This window comes from Pan troglodytes, chromosome 21 (genome assembly GCF_028858775.2).
Source record: "Pan troglodytes isolate AG18354 chromosome 21, NHGRI_mPanTro3-v2.0_pri, whole genome shotgun sequence".
Lineage (NCBI taxonomy): Eukaryota > Metazoa > Chordata > Mammalia > Primates > Hominidae > Pan > Pan troglodytes.
Genome location: NC_072419.2, coordinates 35,893,179 through 35,906,401, shown reverse-complemented (window position 1 = coordinate 35,906,401; position 13,223 = coordinate 35,893,179). Strand labels below are relative to the sequence as shown.

Genomic DNA, 13,223 nt, shown 5'->3' with positions numbered 1-13,223 from the left:
TCTTCCTGAGAGACATTTTTAAGAAGCATTATGATAGGCATTGCCTCTGGAAAGCAGGCATGAATAGATGGCTAGGGTCTATCATGAGAGAGACCGTTCTCCATGTATCACTTTGTACCTTCACATGTTGCCTTTTGTTTTGTTTTGGTCTTTTTTTGAAACAGGACCTTGCTCTGTCACTCAGGCTATAGTGCAGTGGCGTGATCATAGCTCACTATAACCTTGAACTCCTGGGCTCAAGTGATCCTCTTTCGCAGCTCCCCGAGTAGCTGGGATTACAGGCATGCACCCCCATGCCTGGCTGTATGTTGCTATTTTGTATTTTAAAAACCTAATCCTGACTGTGCTGGTAGTCGCATGAATCTGTGCACACACATGCGAACAAGTACATGTAAAACTGGTGAAATCTGAATAAGCTTCATGGATTATATCAATGTCAGTTTCCTGATTCTAACAATGTATGATACTTATGCAAGATGTCATCATTGAGACAAAGTGAGTAAAGGATATGTGAGATCTTCATATTATTTCTTACAACTGCAAGATAAAAGGTTTTTAAAACTAAGTTATAATAACAAAGAACTCTGTGTCAAAACTAAAATATAAAGTTGAAATATCAATTTTATTTTTTAGGAATCTGGTGAACAGTAACAAACTTTGGTGAAATTTCAGGAACCATAGCCATTGAAATGGATGAGGGAACCTATATACATGCGCTCGACAATGGTCTTTTTACCCTGGGAGCTCCACACAAAGAAGGTTTGTGTCTGGAAGGGAAGATCCTGCCACAAGTGTAGATTTTAGGACATTCATTCACTTAGGCCAAACTCTAACTAGTATCAAACATTTTCCAAAGGAATGGAACCATTGCATTTGACTCTTCCATTTTTTTTAATTCCTTAATATTTACCAGCCATTGGCAAGTCCCTCTTTCTAATATAAGCATTTGAAAACATTCCGTATAGTTCCAGAAGAGTATCTTTGGAAATCAAAACAATATGAATAATTAAAATAGTAAGTGGAAAGAAAAAAAACCTATTTCAGTCAAACATGTTTGAATTTCTTTTTTATTCAGACCTATTACCAAAACTAACCTGGGTGCATTTAACAATTTGAAGTTTCCTCGTTTTCTTTAGCCCATTAGAGGAAGCACTAATGAGATACAAAGTAATTAGAAGATAAAAAGCAGTATCATTTGGTCAGCAAGGCCATCCATTGAATAAATGAAAGCATTTAGCTTTTTTAAATAAGTGCTTATTTATGACTGTATTTTAAAACATAAAGAGAAGCTATCTCTAAAGTTATTAAATAAGCATTATATCACCCTGTCTTACTCAGTGTATAAAATTAGCACTGTAGTTAAAAGAAGGTAAAATAGATCTTGATTCCAAAGATACAGTATTACAGTGACATCAGTATATCTGAATATTACATTTAATTGCAGAAGAAAATAGCCACATTTTTTAAAGCAAAATAATGTCTTTATATTTATAGCAAATGTCAAATTTATTTTCAAATGTTTTTTCTCCAATATTGATGAGGGCCCTAGTCCTCCAGAGCAGTTTATGGCTGTCAAATTATCTGATTCCAGGTGAGCTTATGTTGTAATATAATTAGTAACCAGTTATTTTAAAAATTTAATTGTATTCATTAAAAATTTTAGTATCTGTCTTAAGCCCATGGTAATTTTGATATAAAAAATGAAATAGCTTTTTTGAAAAGTAGATTTTGTGATCTACTTTTAGTGGATTTCCTATCAATATATAATGCTAGGCTGGAAAAAAGATATGTAAGTTAAAAAATGAAGATTAATAATTTCACACACCAAGTAAGATAGATTAAAAAATAAATCAAATAGTACAAAACCTGGTTCACTGTTGCTATGATATTTAAACTCACTGTTTGGAAGTCTAAAGACAAACAGGAAGACTAAGAAAAGGGACATTGTTGAAACCAGCAGAGAATGTTACAGCATCATAACAACCAAAAGAATATTTTTACTCACTATTTTTACAGTCATTTTATAAAGTAACCTTTTTTATTCTCACCTTGTGCAGAAGTATAGAATGATTCTTTGGGTAAAAGATACTGAAAGTGAATTTACATATTTTAGTAATTGGTTACATCAACATGATAATGATTTCTGTTATATAATCATTAACGTATAAAGGAGTAAAAGTCAATTATGGCATCCGAGGAGATTCTTAGTAAGGTAAAAGAAATCATAATTTTAAAAAATCACATTAAGATGATTATTTCTATACTTTCTTTGAAAGTCTGATAAGTAGGGTGAAAGACAGAATAAAAGCAGAGGAAGAAAAATTCAATAGTTTTAAACTGCTTTACAATTATAAACAAAAAAGGATTATAAAGAAAATTAACTGACAAATGAGGAAAATATTTGCAACAATCTTAATAGGCAGTGAGTTCTTACTCTTCATATGTATCTTGTATAGAATTCATAGCACTGAAGACCCCAGTAGAGAAATTGTGAACAATCAGATCTGAATAGAAAAATGGACAAGGGACATTACCAGATAACCTAAAAGCTAGAAAGGAAAAGAAAACAATTGTTATTCTAGTTAACTACTAAAATGCAAATTAATAGGATACTGTTTTTTTTCCATATCAGGTTTTCAAGTACTTTTTTACAGTCATAATGTTTAAAAAAAATCCATGATACAAAACATACTCTATTAATTTGAGGTAAGAATGTAAATGGAAGCAGCATTTTCTGGAAAACAGTTTGATGACATAAAGTTTTAGTAATTTATTATTGAAGGTTATAACTAAAGAGGTATAATTGAAGAATGATGAATTTTGAAAATGTTTGTTATGTAATATATAAGGTACAATGTTTATATTAAAAAAGCAAAATATAAAACTAAATTTAAAACTTTACTGTCCAATATGGCAACAACTAGTCACATGTAGCTTTTTTTTTTTTTGAAGGCACAGAGTCTCTGTCACCCAGGCTGGAGGGCAGTGGTGTGATCATAGCTCACTATAACCTCAAATTTCTGGGCTCAAGCACTCCTCCTGCGTCAGCCTCCCAAGTAGCTGGTATTACATGCGCACACCACCATGCCCAGCTAACTTTTTAAATTTTTTGTAAAGATGGGGTCTCACTATGTTGTCCAGGCTGATCTTGAACTTCTTGCCTCAAGCAGTTCTCCCATTGCCTTCCCAAAGCACAGAGATTACAGGAATGAGTCACCACTCAGCCACATGGATCTTTTGAACACTTGGAATATGTCCAGTCTGAAACTTTAGATATGTACACACCCACACACATACACATGTCCTGTTTTGATGTCTTATAATTAATTTTCTCTCCATTTTTAACTTTTATCTATCTTATTAATGTATAGAATCGCCCTGAAATCTGGCTATGGAAAATATCTTGGTATAAATTCAGATGAACTTGTTGTTGGGCATTCAGATGCAATTGGACCAAGAGAACAATGGGAACCAGCCTTTCAAAATGTAAGTGCTGTTATTGTTTATAAAAACTTCCTGTCAGTTTAACAGAAAGTCTGTAACAGTCAATCATAATATATTTAAAAAGAAAAAGTAGGATGCAATAGTATAATACATTAAATTGGAATAAACCACTAAGAACACAGAGCCTTAATGAGATCTCAAAATATAGTGCAACAAAAATAGCATTAGTACTTTTGTCCACAATTATTTCTGTATACCCTTAGTGCCTAGATATGGATCTCATTTCCATTGAAGAACCAGTCAATTTTAGGTCACAGAGTAGGAAAACAGAATAGTTCCTAAGTATCTTCTTTTTAGCAGAAATCATGGATGTTTTCAGAAACATTACAGACTGTAAGCAAACAGTGGAGCTAGCTAAGACCAAGTTGTGACAATTTGCGTATAAAATATAAATAATAGTTCATTGAAGTAAATTATCTCTAAAAGACTTTCAGTTCATAAGCTTAAAATAGTGTACGAAAAGATAGTTTTAATATAAGAACAAAAAAGATAATATACTAATTCTTTATTTTATTAAGTAGACAGTTGTAGTATATGGATGTTTTGTTAAATCTTTGTTGATACAGAATACATAATTTCCTTTTTCTGTTTGTGTGAGAAGTAAAGATTGAACAAAAATATGTGAGTGCTAAACTGTCTTTAAAAAGTAGATAACTATATCAAAAACAGTAAGGACCAGTGGGCACCACGCAGAACAAGCAAATAGAAGATAAGCTCAGCCTTTGAGTAGCAGCTTTGGTAGTATACAATAATGAACTGAAAATAGGAACTCAGCAGTGTTTTCTAAGATGACAGATTAAACAAACATCCCACCAGAAAGAGGTAATCACTTAGACTAATTTCCTCATCCCCTAGGATAAAATCTTAAGTCAGTGACTTGAAAACTATTTTGACCCAATCCATTGAGAAATGCATTTTTACATTGCCAGCCCAGCACAAACATATGTATAACTGGAGCAAGAGTTGTACTTAACAATACATACTTATCCATGTGTTATGCACCTTGATATTTCGTATTCTCTTTTACCCCTTCCTCTGTGTGTCTGTGTGTATTCCTTTCCCCCCCAACCCACCCAATACCGTTCAGGAAACATTACATTGATTTCATTACCTGCTAATGTGTTGCAACCCCTTTGAGATGATCCTACTAGTTATGATGAGATGCTTCTAATAAAAGTTACACCAGTAGAAAATGCCAATATTTCATAAGGCCAGGATGATCGCTTAGATAGTACTAATAATACAACACTTTAGGAAAGTTCATTTCATTTTATTTTTAGGAAGGACACTAAGTTTCAAAAATTTAAATTTAAATGAAAGAGGGTCTTAAAACTGTATTGCAAAAAGGACTCAGCTGAATAATCTGTGGCACAGGTTTAAATCACCTTGGACCACACCGCCATGTTCCAGGGCTCACCAGGAGCCATCCAGATGAGAGACCACCCAGCCCTTGTGACTTGACTACGAAATTAAATCCATGTTATCAGCACATTTTTAACTGGATGTGATACAAGGTTAACATATTTTGTAATCATTGTATTTATAAATATTTTGTCTAAATGTTATGGTATTCCAAGTTTTCCAAAAGAATCAACCAAATACAAGTTATAAATAAATGTTATATTTGTTACGGGAGTTAAGCTAACCAAATTTATAACCCAGATTTAAATACACAAGAAAATCAGGTTTTAAAGTTTTGTTTAATAGAAACCAGTGTAATACATCAAACATTAAACAACTAAAAATGTATATGAATATTTATTTTCACACACAAAAGTCCCTCAGACATTGATTCTTAAATTCAAAACACCAAAGGCATTGTATGTACCTTTTCATGTTTTCTAATTGTGAAGAAAATAAATTTTACTTAAAATGTTAATATCTGAATAAAGTATGCATTCATAATTATGTTCTTGTCTTTAAAGTTAATTTTCCAAGCAGAACTAAATCGGTTTTATCTTCAGTAGATCTTTTAGAAAGGAAGCAATCCTACTAGGAAGATACACTACAAATGTTTATTGTGGTAATCTTTGAATCGTAAAATGAAAGGTGATTTTGGTTTCCTTTTCTATATGTTCTTGTATTATATTTTTGAGGTTTTTCTCTCAGTTCTTTTCTGTGACTTTTAAATCAGGGAGGAAAAATTAATTCAGTCTAAACACTTAATGTTTCTTCCACAAGAAGTATCCTCATGGCTATTTTGTTATTTTGTTTCAATTGGGGAAAATGGCTTTGTTGGCCTCAAATAGCTACTTTATTAGATGCAATGAAGCAGGGGACATAGAAGCAAAAAGTAAAACAGCAGGAGAAGAAGAAATGATCAAGGTAATGACATTTTATACAGATGACTGCATTCACACATGCGATCTGACTGTATCTCTTTAAAATGTTAAGTCATCATTTACTGTCACTTTAAAGATTCAGTTAATAGCTTTTTATAATGTGGTGTTTCAAATAGACTCATTTTTAATTATAAATCCCATAGTTGATGGCTTGTTTATACAATGTGGTAGAGAAATCAGTGCATCTAGGAGCTACCTTGCCATTATCTCCATGGATTAGTATCTTTTTCTGGTAGTTCCACATGCTCTTTTTAAGCTTCCATTTTCTTGTTTTCTTGCTTGTATTTTAAAATCTAATTTTTTAAATAGATAACATGTACACGTGGTCCAACATTTTTAAATAAAAGCATGTGAAGATGTATGCCTGCCATGCATCTTACTCACCTGTGTCCCAGCTCCTGTTCCTCTTTCCCTTTGTTTTTTTTTATAGCCTCCTAAAATTTCTTTGTAAACATATGAATATATTTATAATTTTCAACTGTTTTACACTAAAGGCAACCTTCTCTATAGTCTTCTCGACTTTGATTTTTTTTTCCTTAAAATTGTATCTTGGAGAGTTTTCTACTATTTGTTTGAATGTAGAAAGTTTTCTCTTTTTCTTGCTTTTCCTCTCTTTCTCTCTCTCTCTTTTTTAACAGCCACATAATATTCCATTTTAGGGATGTACCTTAATTTTTTTAGTCTTTTGTAGATGGAAATTTAGGCTGTTTCCAGTCTTTTGCTCTTATAAACAGTGCTGCAGTACATAACATTGAATATGCATCAATTTGTAGATGTGCAGGTGGACCTGAAGATAAATTTCCAGAAGCAGAATTACCAGGTCGGGGTATACGTGTTGGTATTTACATAATGCTTGAGTTTCTGTGATGATAATCACTCTATGAAACATTAAAAATCATAGCAGAACTGTTGGGGCCTTAGCCCTTACATTTTAAAAATATTTTTATTAATAGTACCCATCTTCTTTGCATTAGGAGAAACATGAATCACATAAAACATGATTTTTATTTTATTTTTAAAATTTGTGTACATCACTAAGCTGGAAATAAAAGTTCCTTATTCCAGGCTAAATTCCCTCATCCGTAGTCAGATGCATTATCCATTGCACCAGTGGCCTGTGCCCTCCCTAATCCTACTCTTTGTTTTACATCATTGTAAAAGTTACACAGACATCTTCATATCAAGGTGAAATTCTAAATAATACTGTTAATATAACCTAGATAGGTAGTTAACTGGAATTTGATGAAAACATTTAAGGCTTAATTTTTTAGACTCACAAAAGCCACTGATCTTTAATGATAAACATATACCAGGATGTGTCTAAAGAATAACTCCCCCCTTCTTGACACATGGCTTTTCTGTGTCTTGGCATTACATCGCAGTACTGAGCATCCTGAACCTTGCTTTGTCTGTCTTTGTTGGGAATCACAGGTTGCATCCAGTCTGACCCAGATTTGCTCTGTAAGGCATTTTGGGGGCCAGAGTGGAAGGCTCTAGGAGAGGGGGCAAATGCCTTTTCTAAAATGCCGTTCGTTCTTATAATTAGAGCATAAAAATTTATGTTACATTTTTCTCTACTACCAGTGTAATTTAAAAGCATCTATCAATTCTCTGTACGTGATTCCTGTTAGATTTCCGGTCATATGTTTGATTTTCTTTTTAGAGTAGTCTTGATTTCAGATAATTTCAAATCTAAAGCTCAAACAATTTCAATTTAAAATGTAGGCATTTTCTTACAGTTAGAGAAGTGAAATGTTATACTTTTTCATTGCATGCATCCGGCACATGCGCACATGCGTTATAGTCTTGAATTTCCATAATGATCCTGTGAGGTGGATGTGAGCTCAGCCTTACAGACAGGAAGACAGCCTCTGACCCTCCTTACATCCTCGTGGTTTTTGTCAGTCACTTCATGGAAATCACAGTGATTTCAAGGTGTGGTAGGACAGGATGTGTACCCAGGCCCAGCTGACTCCAGAGGCCACTCTCAGTATTTCATAGCACATTGCTTCTCAGGAAACAGGTCATTGAGGAAATGCAGATGGGTTTGTGACTTACATTTAATTTTATTTATTTACATTTTACTGTATCATGTTTAAATTATTTTTCATCTGGATATTATCACAAAAGTGTTATTGAAGGCAACAATTGCAAATATATGTGCAGTGCTTTGCACTTATACAAAGATACAAAGATACACAAAGATTGCATTTTTCACTATTTAAAGCAATTTTCAGACAAAATACAAAGTTTTCTGGGTCTCTTTGGTTAGTCAAGTACTTGGAAGCTCTGAACAGTGATTATTTAGGACTCTTTTCGTACCATTTAATTGCAGGCTCTCCTAATCTCCGTCAGCCCTTCACCTTTATGACCTTGCCCTGTCTACCAGAACACAGATCCCTCTTACTAAAGGTAGCATTATGCTACAGGCGCTAGCAGGGAATGTTTTCAGGTCTGGGACCCCTCTAATCAAAACTGTCACAAAGATGTCATTGGCACAAACACGTTATTTGTCATCACTGTCTAAGCAGCCCTGGAACTGGACTCTGGCCACAGAGATCCCTTAGGAGAAATGAGTCCTTACCATTGCCAATTGCCTGTTCTGTGGGCGATCCTAATTGTTGAATGCAGATCAATTAATTTATGACATGTGATAGTAAACATCTGTCCAAACTTAGGAGGATATAAGAAGCTAGTAAAAGAGGTGGGTTCCAATTAATTAAAAACAAGTTGTGTAATGTTAAAAGTTTTAATACTTTGGTAATAGTCTGTGCAATGTAAAATAGCTATTAAGCTTTCAATCTGATCAAATGAACACTTGTCTACTAGGGATAATTTGATCCTAGTGTATTCACTTGGAGGACAAAGTTAAATTAGTTAATGATTGCTTTATTGCCTAGCAGGATGTGATGTGTAAAATGTTTCTGAAATAATTTTGTCTGTAGTGTTTCTGACACAAGGGCTGCAGAGGAAGCATGTGACAGCACTTACTCGTATAGATTATATATATGAAGTAAAAACACATAGCCAGAACCTGTCTTTTTCTGATTATAGTTGCTCAGTTAATTTTTTCTTCTGCATAAGAAATCATCTTGAATGTTCTTATGTGACATGTAAAGTGGGGAAGGTGGAAGATAAACATATAACCCATTGGATTCTCTTTTCCAATATCTAGATTAGATCCTGTGCTGAAAAAGAAACCACGAAAAAAGATGACATTCCAGAAGAAGACAAAGGAAATGTAAAACAATGTGAAATCAATTATGTGTATGTATGCTTTTCCTTTTAGACCTACAGATTTGACAGTGAAGTGCTTCTCAAAGTGCTTTCAAAATAAATTACCTAATTAGCTGGGGATGGTGGTGCATGCCTGTAGGCTCAGCTACTTGGGAGGCTGAGACAGGAGGATTGTTTGAGCCCAGGAGTTCAAGGCTGCAGTGACCTCTGATCACCACTGTATTCCAGCCTGGGTGACAGAGCAAGACCGTGTCTGAAAAAATGAAAACTGATAGACAAGAAGAGGCAACACAATGTAGCCTCTAGGACAGAGCACTGAGCTAAATGCTTTTCTTTTCTTGAGGTTTCAGGTTTCCTAATCATCCTACCAGCTCCCAAAGCTAGTCACTCGGGTTAGTCAATCTCTCTATTCATTCATAGAATGGGCGTGATGCCAGTCAAAGGCTGTGCTATGGTCAGGACCGAGGGGATTCCAGCCAGCATGCCCTAATAGAAGTGGGGCCTTCTGCTACCCAGTCAATGAGTGGCCCTCCTCTTGAGAGGTCATGAAGGTTATCTTTGTTGTTCAAAAGCTCCAGCTTATTAAAAAAAATACAATTAGACTTTTTTTTTCTCCCCCAAGACAGTCTCGCTCTGTCCCCCAGACTGGAGTGCAGTGCCACTATCTCGGCTCATTGCAACCTCTGCCTCCCAGGTTCATGTGATTCTCCTGCCTCAGCCTCCCGAGTAGCTGGGACTACAGGCACGCGCCACTACCCTCGGCTAATTTTTGTATTTTTAGTAGAGACGGGGTTTCACCATGTTGGCCAGGCTGTTCTCAAACTCCTGACCTTGAGTGATCTGCCTGCCTTGGCCTCCCAAAGTGCTGGGATTGCAGGCATGAGCCACTGCGCCTGGCCTACAATTAGACTTTTGTAATAAGTGAAAAAAGAAATTAACAGTATTTATAAATTTAATAGTAAATATGTATAATCAGAGTTTGAGGTATTTTTCAATGAAGACATTTTCTTTGCAGAAAGAAATTTCAGAGCTTCCAAGACCACAAACTTAAAATAAGTAAAGAAGAGAGTAAAATTCTTAAAAAGGCTCAGAAAGATGGATTTTTGCATGAGATGCTTCTGGACAGGTAGCTATTTATTTACTTATTTTCACTATTTTCAGTAGCTAATAGAAATGGCATGTAGAAAACCTATATTCTCTTAAATTACTGTAGTTTTCACATTTTTCTCTTTATTTATAATTTATGAGTGTGGCAATATTACCTAGAGAGGACATCATGAGTTTGGGAAAAGACTGTCAAGAAAGAATATCTAAAAATTATAACCGATTATAAGTATATACTTTAAGAAATTCAGGTTTGACTGTATCTACTTCATAAATTTATCATTATCTTTTTATAACTATTAGAACCAGAGTTAGAAAGAAGCAGTTTGACTAATATAAACATTCTGTGGATTCTGTTAGAGTAGTTCAGGTTCCTTAAAATAAGCATAGATCAACTAAAAAACTAAGTATAAAAGCTAAACAAGTGAAATTGAAGCAGTTTTATTGTAAGATTTGGAAGAGTGCAGAATGTTTATCATAGCACGTTATTAATATTTATTACTCTTCCTATGTAGATAAGTAATGTCCTAGATTTACAACATAGAAAAACAGGTAGAGACGTTTAGCTGTGAGTGCGGAAGTATAAATCAATTAAGTGCCAGATTTTGATAATCACCAGCCGCTCATTCAAGTCCTATGTTACAAAGTTACTCTTACCCTTTTTTTACATTACTTGATAAAGGCAATGTTTAATTACATATTTCCTGTTAACTAGCTGGTAGAGTTCATACCTAAAGTCAGTAAATAATGTTAAGAATTTTTTCCAGCTGAGCAAATGGATATGTATCTAGTTGTAAGAAATCAAGAAGAGGATATAAAATATAATCAGGATGTGGACTCTAAAACGGAATAACCTCTTTGTCCTGTAACTTTTTTCACTTGTAATAATACAGCATTCTCACCCTATTAAATGGAAATTTAGAGCACCCTTAAATTCTGGAATAATTAAAAGTGCTATTTGGATTGAAAAAGCCCTTAGGCAACATTTATTGAATATTAGGAAATAACTTTTATAAGATTAGAATCCATTTTTTATAGAAACCAAATTTAAAAGTATACATATTTTAATATAAGTGTTGTGGTAATACAATAACCAAAATTGAACACACAGTTTTAAAGCTTTTTATATTTAGTAGCAGTTGAATATATATGGCATGTTTTACATAGATTAATTTTACTATTTTTCTTTGTCTAAACAAGAGAACCAAATTGAAAGCCGACAGATACTGCAAATGACTGGGATTTTTGTTTCTGCCTTATCTTTTTGTGTTTTTTTTTTTTTTTTCTGAATAAAATATTCAGAGGAAATGCTTTTACAGAGTTCTTGAGTTGTTGTGAAATTATTGTTTAGCTAGTAGCTAGTTTAACCAGGATTAAACAAGTGTAATCAGGATTCTTCATGGATGTACTTCCTTGGCTAACTACAGTTTTTCACATGGAAATGAAACTTACAGTACACACGTAACGTATCACAGAATTATTTTCTGGATTTCCTGTCCCGAAGCATGAAGTGTACTAGAAACCAATTCTTCCTGCGCTACTTATGGAATCTTTCTTACTGGATCATAATCTTACTTTACTTTATACAATAGATGCTTAATCAGTGCCTTTAATAGGAAGTTGGAAACTCCCAATCCAATCAACAAGGCTTTGATTCTACCTCCTAAGTACTACCCAGATCACAGACAATCCAAATATCAGAACTAGGGGGCTGGGCAGAGAGGACAAATCATCTATTAGAGAGTGGGACAGAAAGTGGAAACATTACAAAGGAGCAAGTAGGCTCAGAACAGAGGGGAGAGTAGTACTGGGGAAACTCCCTACGGAGGACAGGTTAGCCACAGTGGATATGTATGTGATGCTTTTGTCCTCGTGGGCTGGAATGGAAGCTGATAAAGAAGTTCAGATGCTACGTGTTGCTTAGGTCTGCTTCGTTGAAGCCTGTCTCTTTCAGAGTTCCTAAACACAATATTCCCGTGGAATCTAATCCCAGTGAGTGCTCCAAAGCCAGGCTGTGTATCAGATGCCATGGGAAATTCTGCCTCAGGACTGAGGTTGGTTCAAGCATCTGGATGATGTCAAAAGTCCACATTGTGTGCTGGCCTAACCTGAAAGACCCTATCTAGTTCTAGCCTTTAAATTCCTTCTGTCACCAAATCTGGAGTTACATGGCATCTGTACAAGCTGGGTAGCTGAGGCATGGGATCAGCCCTTTAAAGGAGCTTTTGGAGCTTTCGTTGTAGGTCTAGCTTCAACTTGGCATTCCCAGTTCCAATAGCTGGACTTTCTCTCATCTTGTGTTCTGATCCTTGGATTGGGAACAAACTAACCACTCTGATCCCACATGCAGTGGTTCCGGTTCCCAACTGGTGACTATTTTGCCTCCCAGGGGACATTTTTGGTTTTCCCAACTGGAATGCGGTGTTAGAGAGTAGAGGCTAGGGATGCTGCGAAGCATGTGGCAGAATCCTGTTCCACCCAGAATGCTAACAGTGCCAAGGTTATGGAGCCTTCCCACCCAAGGGCTTGGTCTATTCCTTGCTTTTGCCAGCTGCCTAACCCTTAAACACAACAGTTCAAATCTATATGCATAAGCATCTCCTAGGGACCTGCACGTTTCCAATATCGACTACTGAGACCCATCCGTAGAGATACAGGCTAGGAAGTCTAGGATTGGGCTCAAAATTTGCATTTTAACAAGTACTCCAGGTCATTCTGAAGCAAGCGATACAAACCACAGAATGAGGAACACCGCCTTCAAGAGACTGAGTCTTGCTTCCCAACACTAGCTTGGTATCTGAGACCATCTGCCTGCTGACTGGCTTTCCTGGCGCAAACATTCTGCATGTAGGCCCAGTGTGTTCCTCGACTCCATATCAACCCGTTCACCCTTATGTTCCCTTGGTTCCTGTCCCCAGTCCAGCGAGCAGAACTGATTACAGATCTTGACAACAGAAGATACAGATTTAAAATAACTTGCCTGTTCCCGTGGAATTTATCCACTAGTGAAGGAGGACAAGTGGACAAGGGGAGAGG

General features: G+C 35.4%; 1 protein-coding gene across 1 annotated transcript; it reads left to right on the top strand.

Moving 5' to 3' along the window:
* Nucleotides 1-476: 476 nt before the first annotated feature.
* Nucleotides 477-11,508, top strand: LOC129138160 (protein FRG1-like). The gene is made up of 7 exons (XM_063802815.1): nucleotides 477-495; nucleotides 673-759; nucleotides 1,495-1,591; nucleotides 3,372-3,486; nucleotides 9,022-9,113; nucleotides 10,099-10,209; nucleotides 11,388-11,508. Exons 1-7 carry the CDS (start codon nucleotides 477-479, stop codon nucleotides 11,398-11,400), a joined length of 534 nt encoding a protein of 177 aa, XP_063658885.1. The 3' UTR covers nucleotides 11,401-11,508.
* Nucleotides 11,509-13,223: the final 1,715 nt, after the last annotated feature.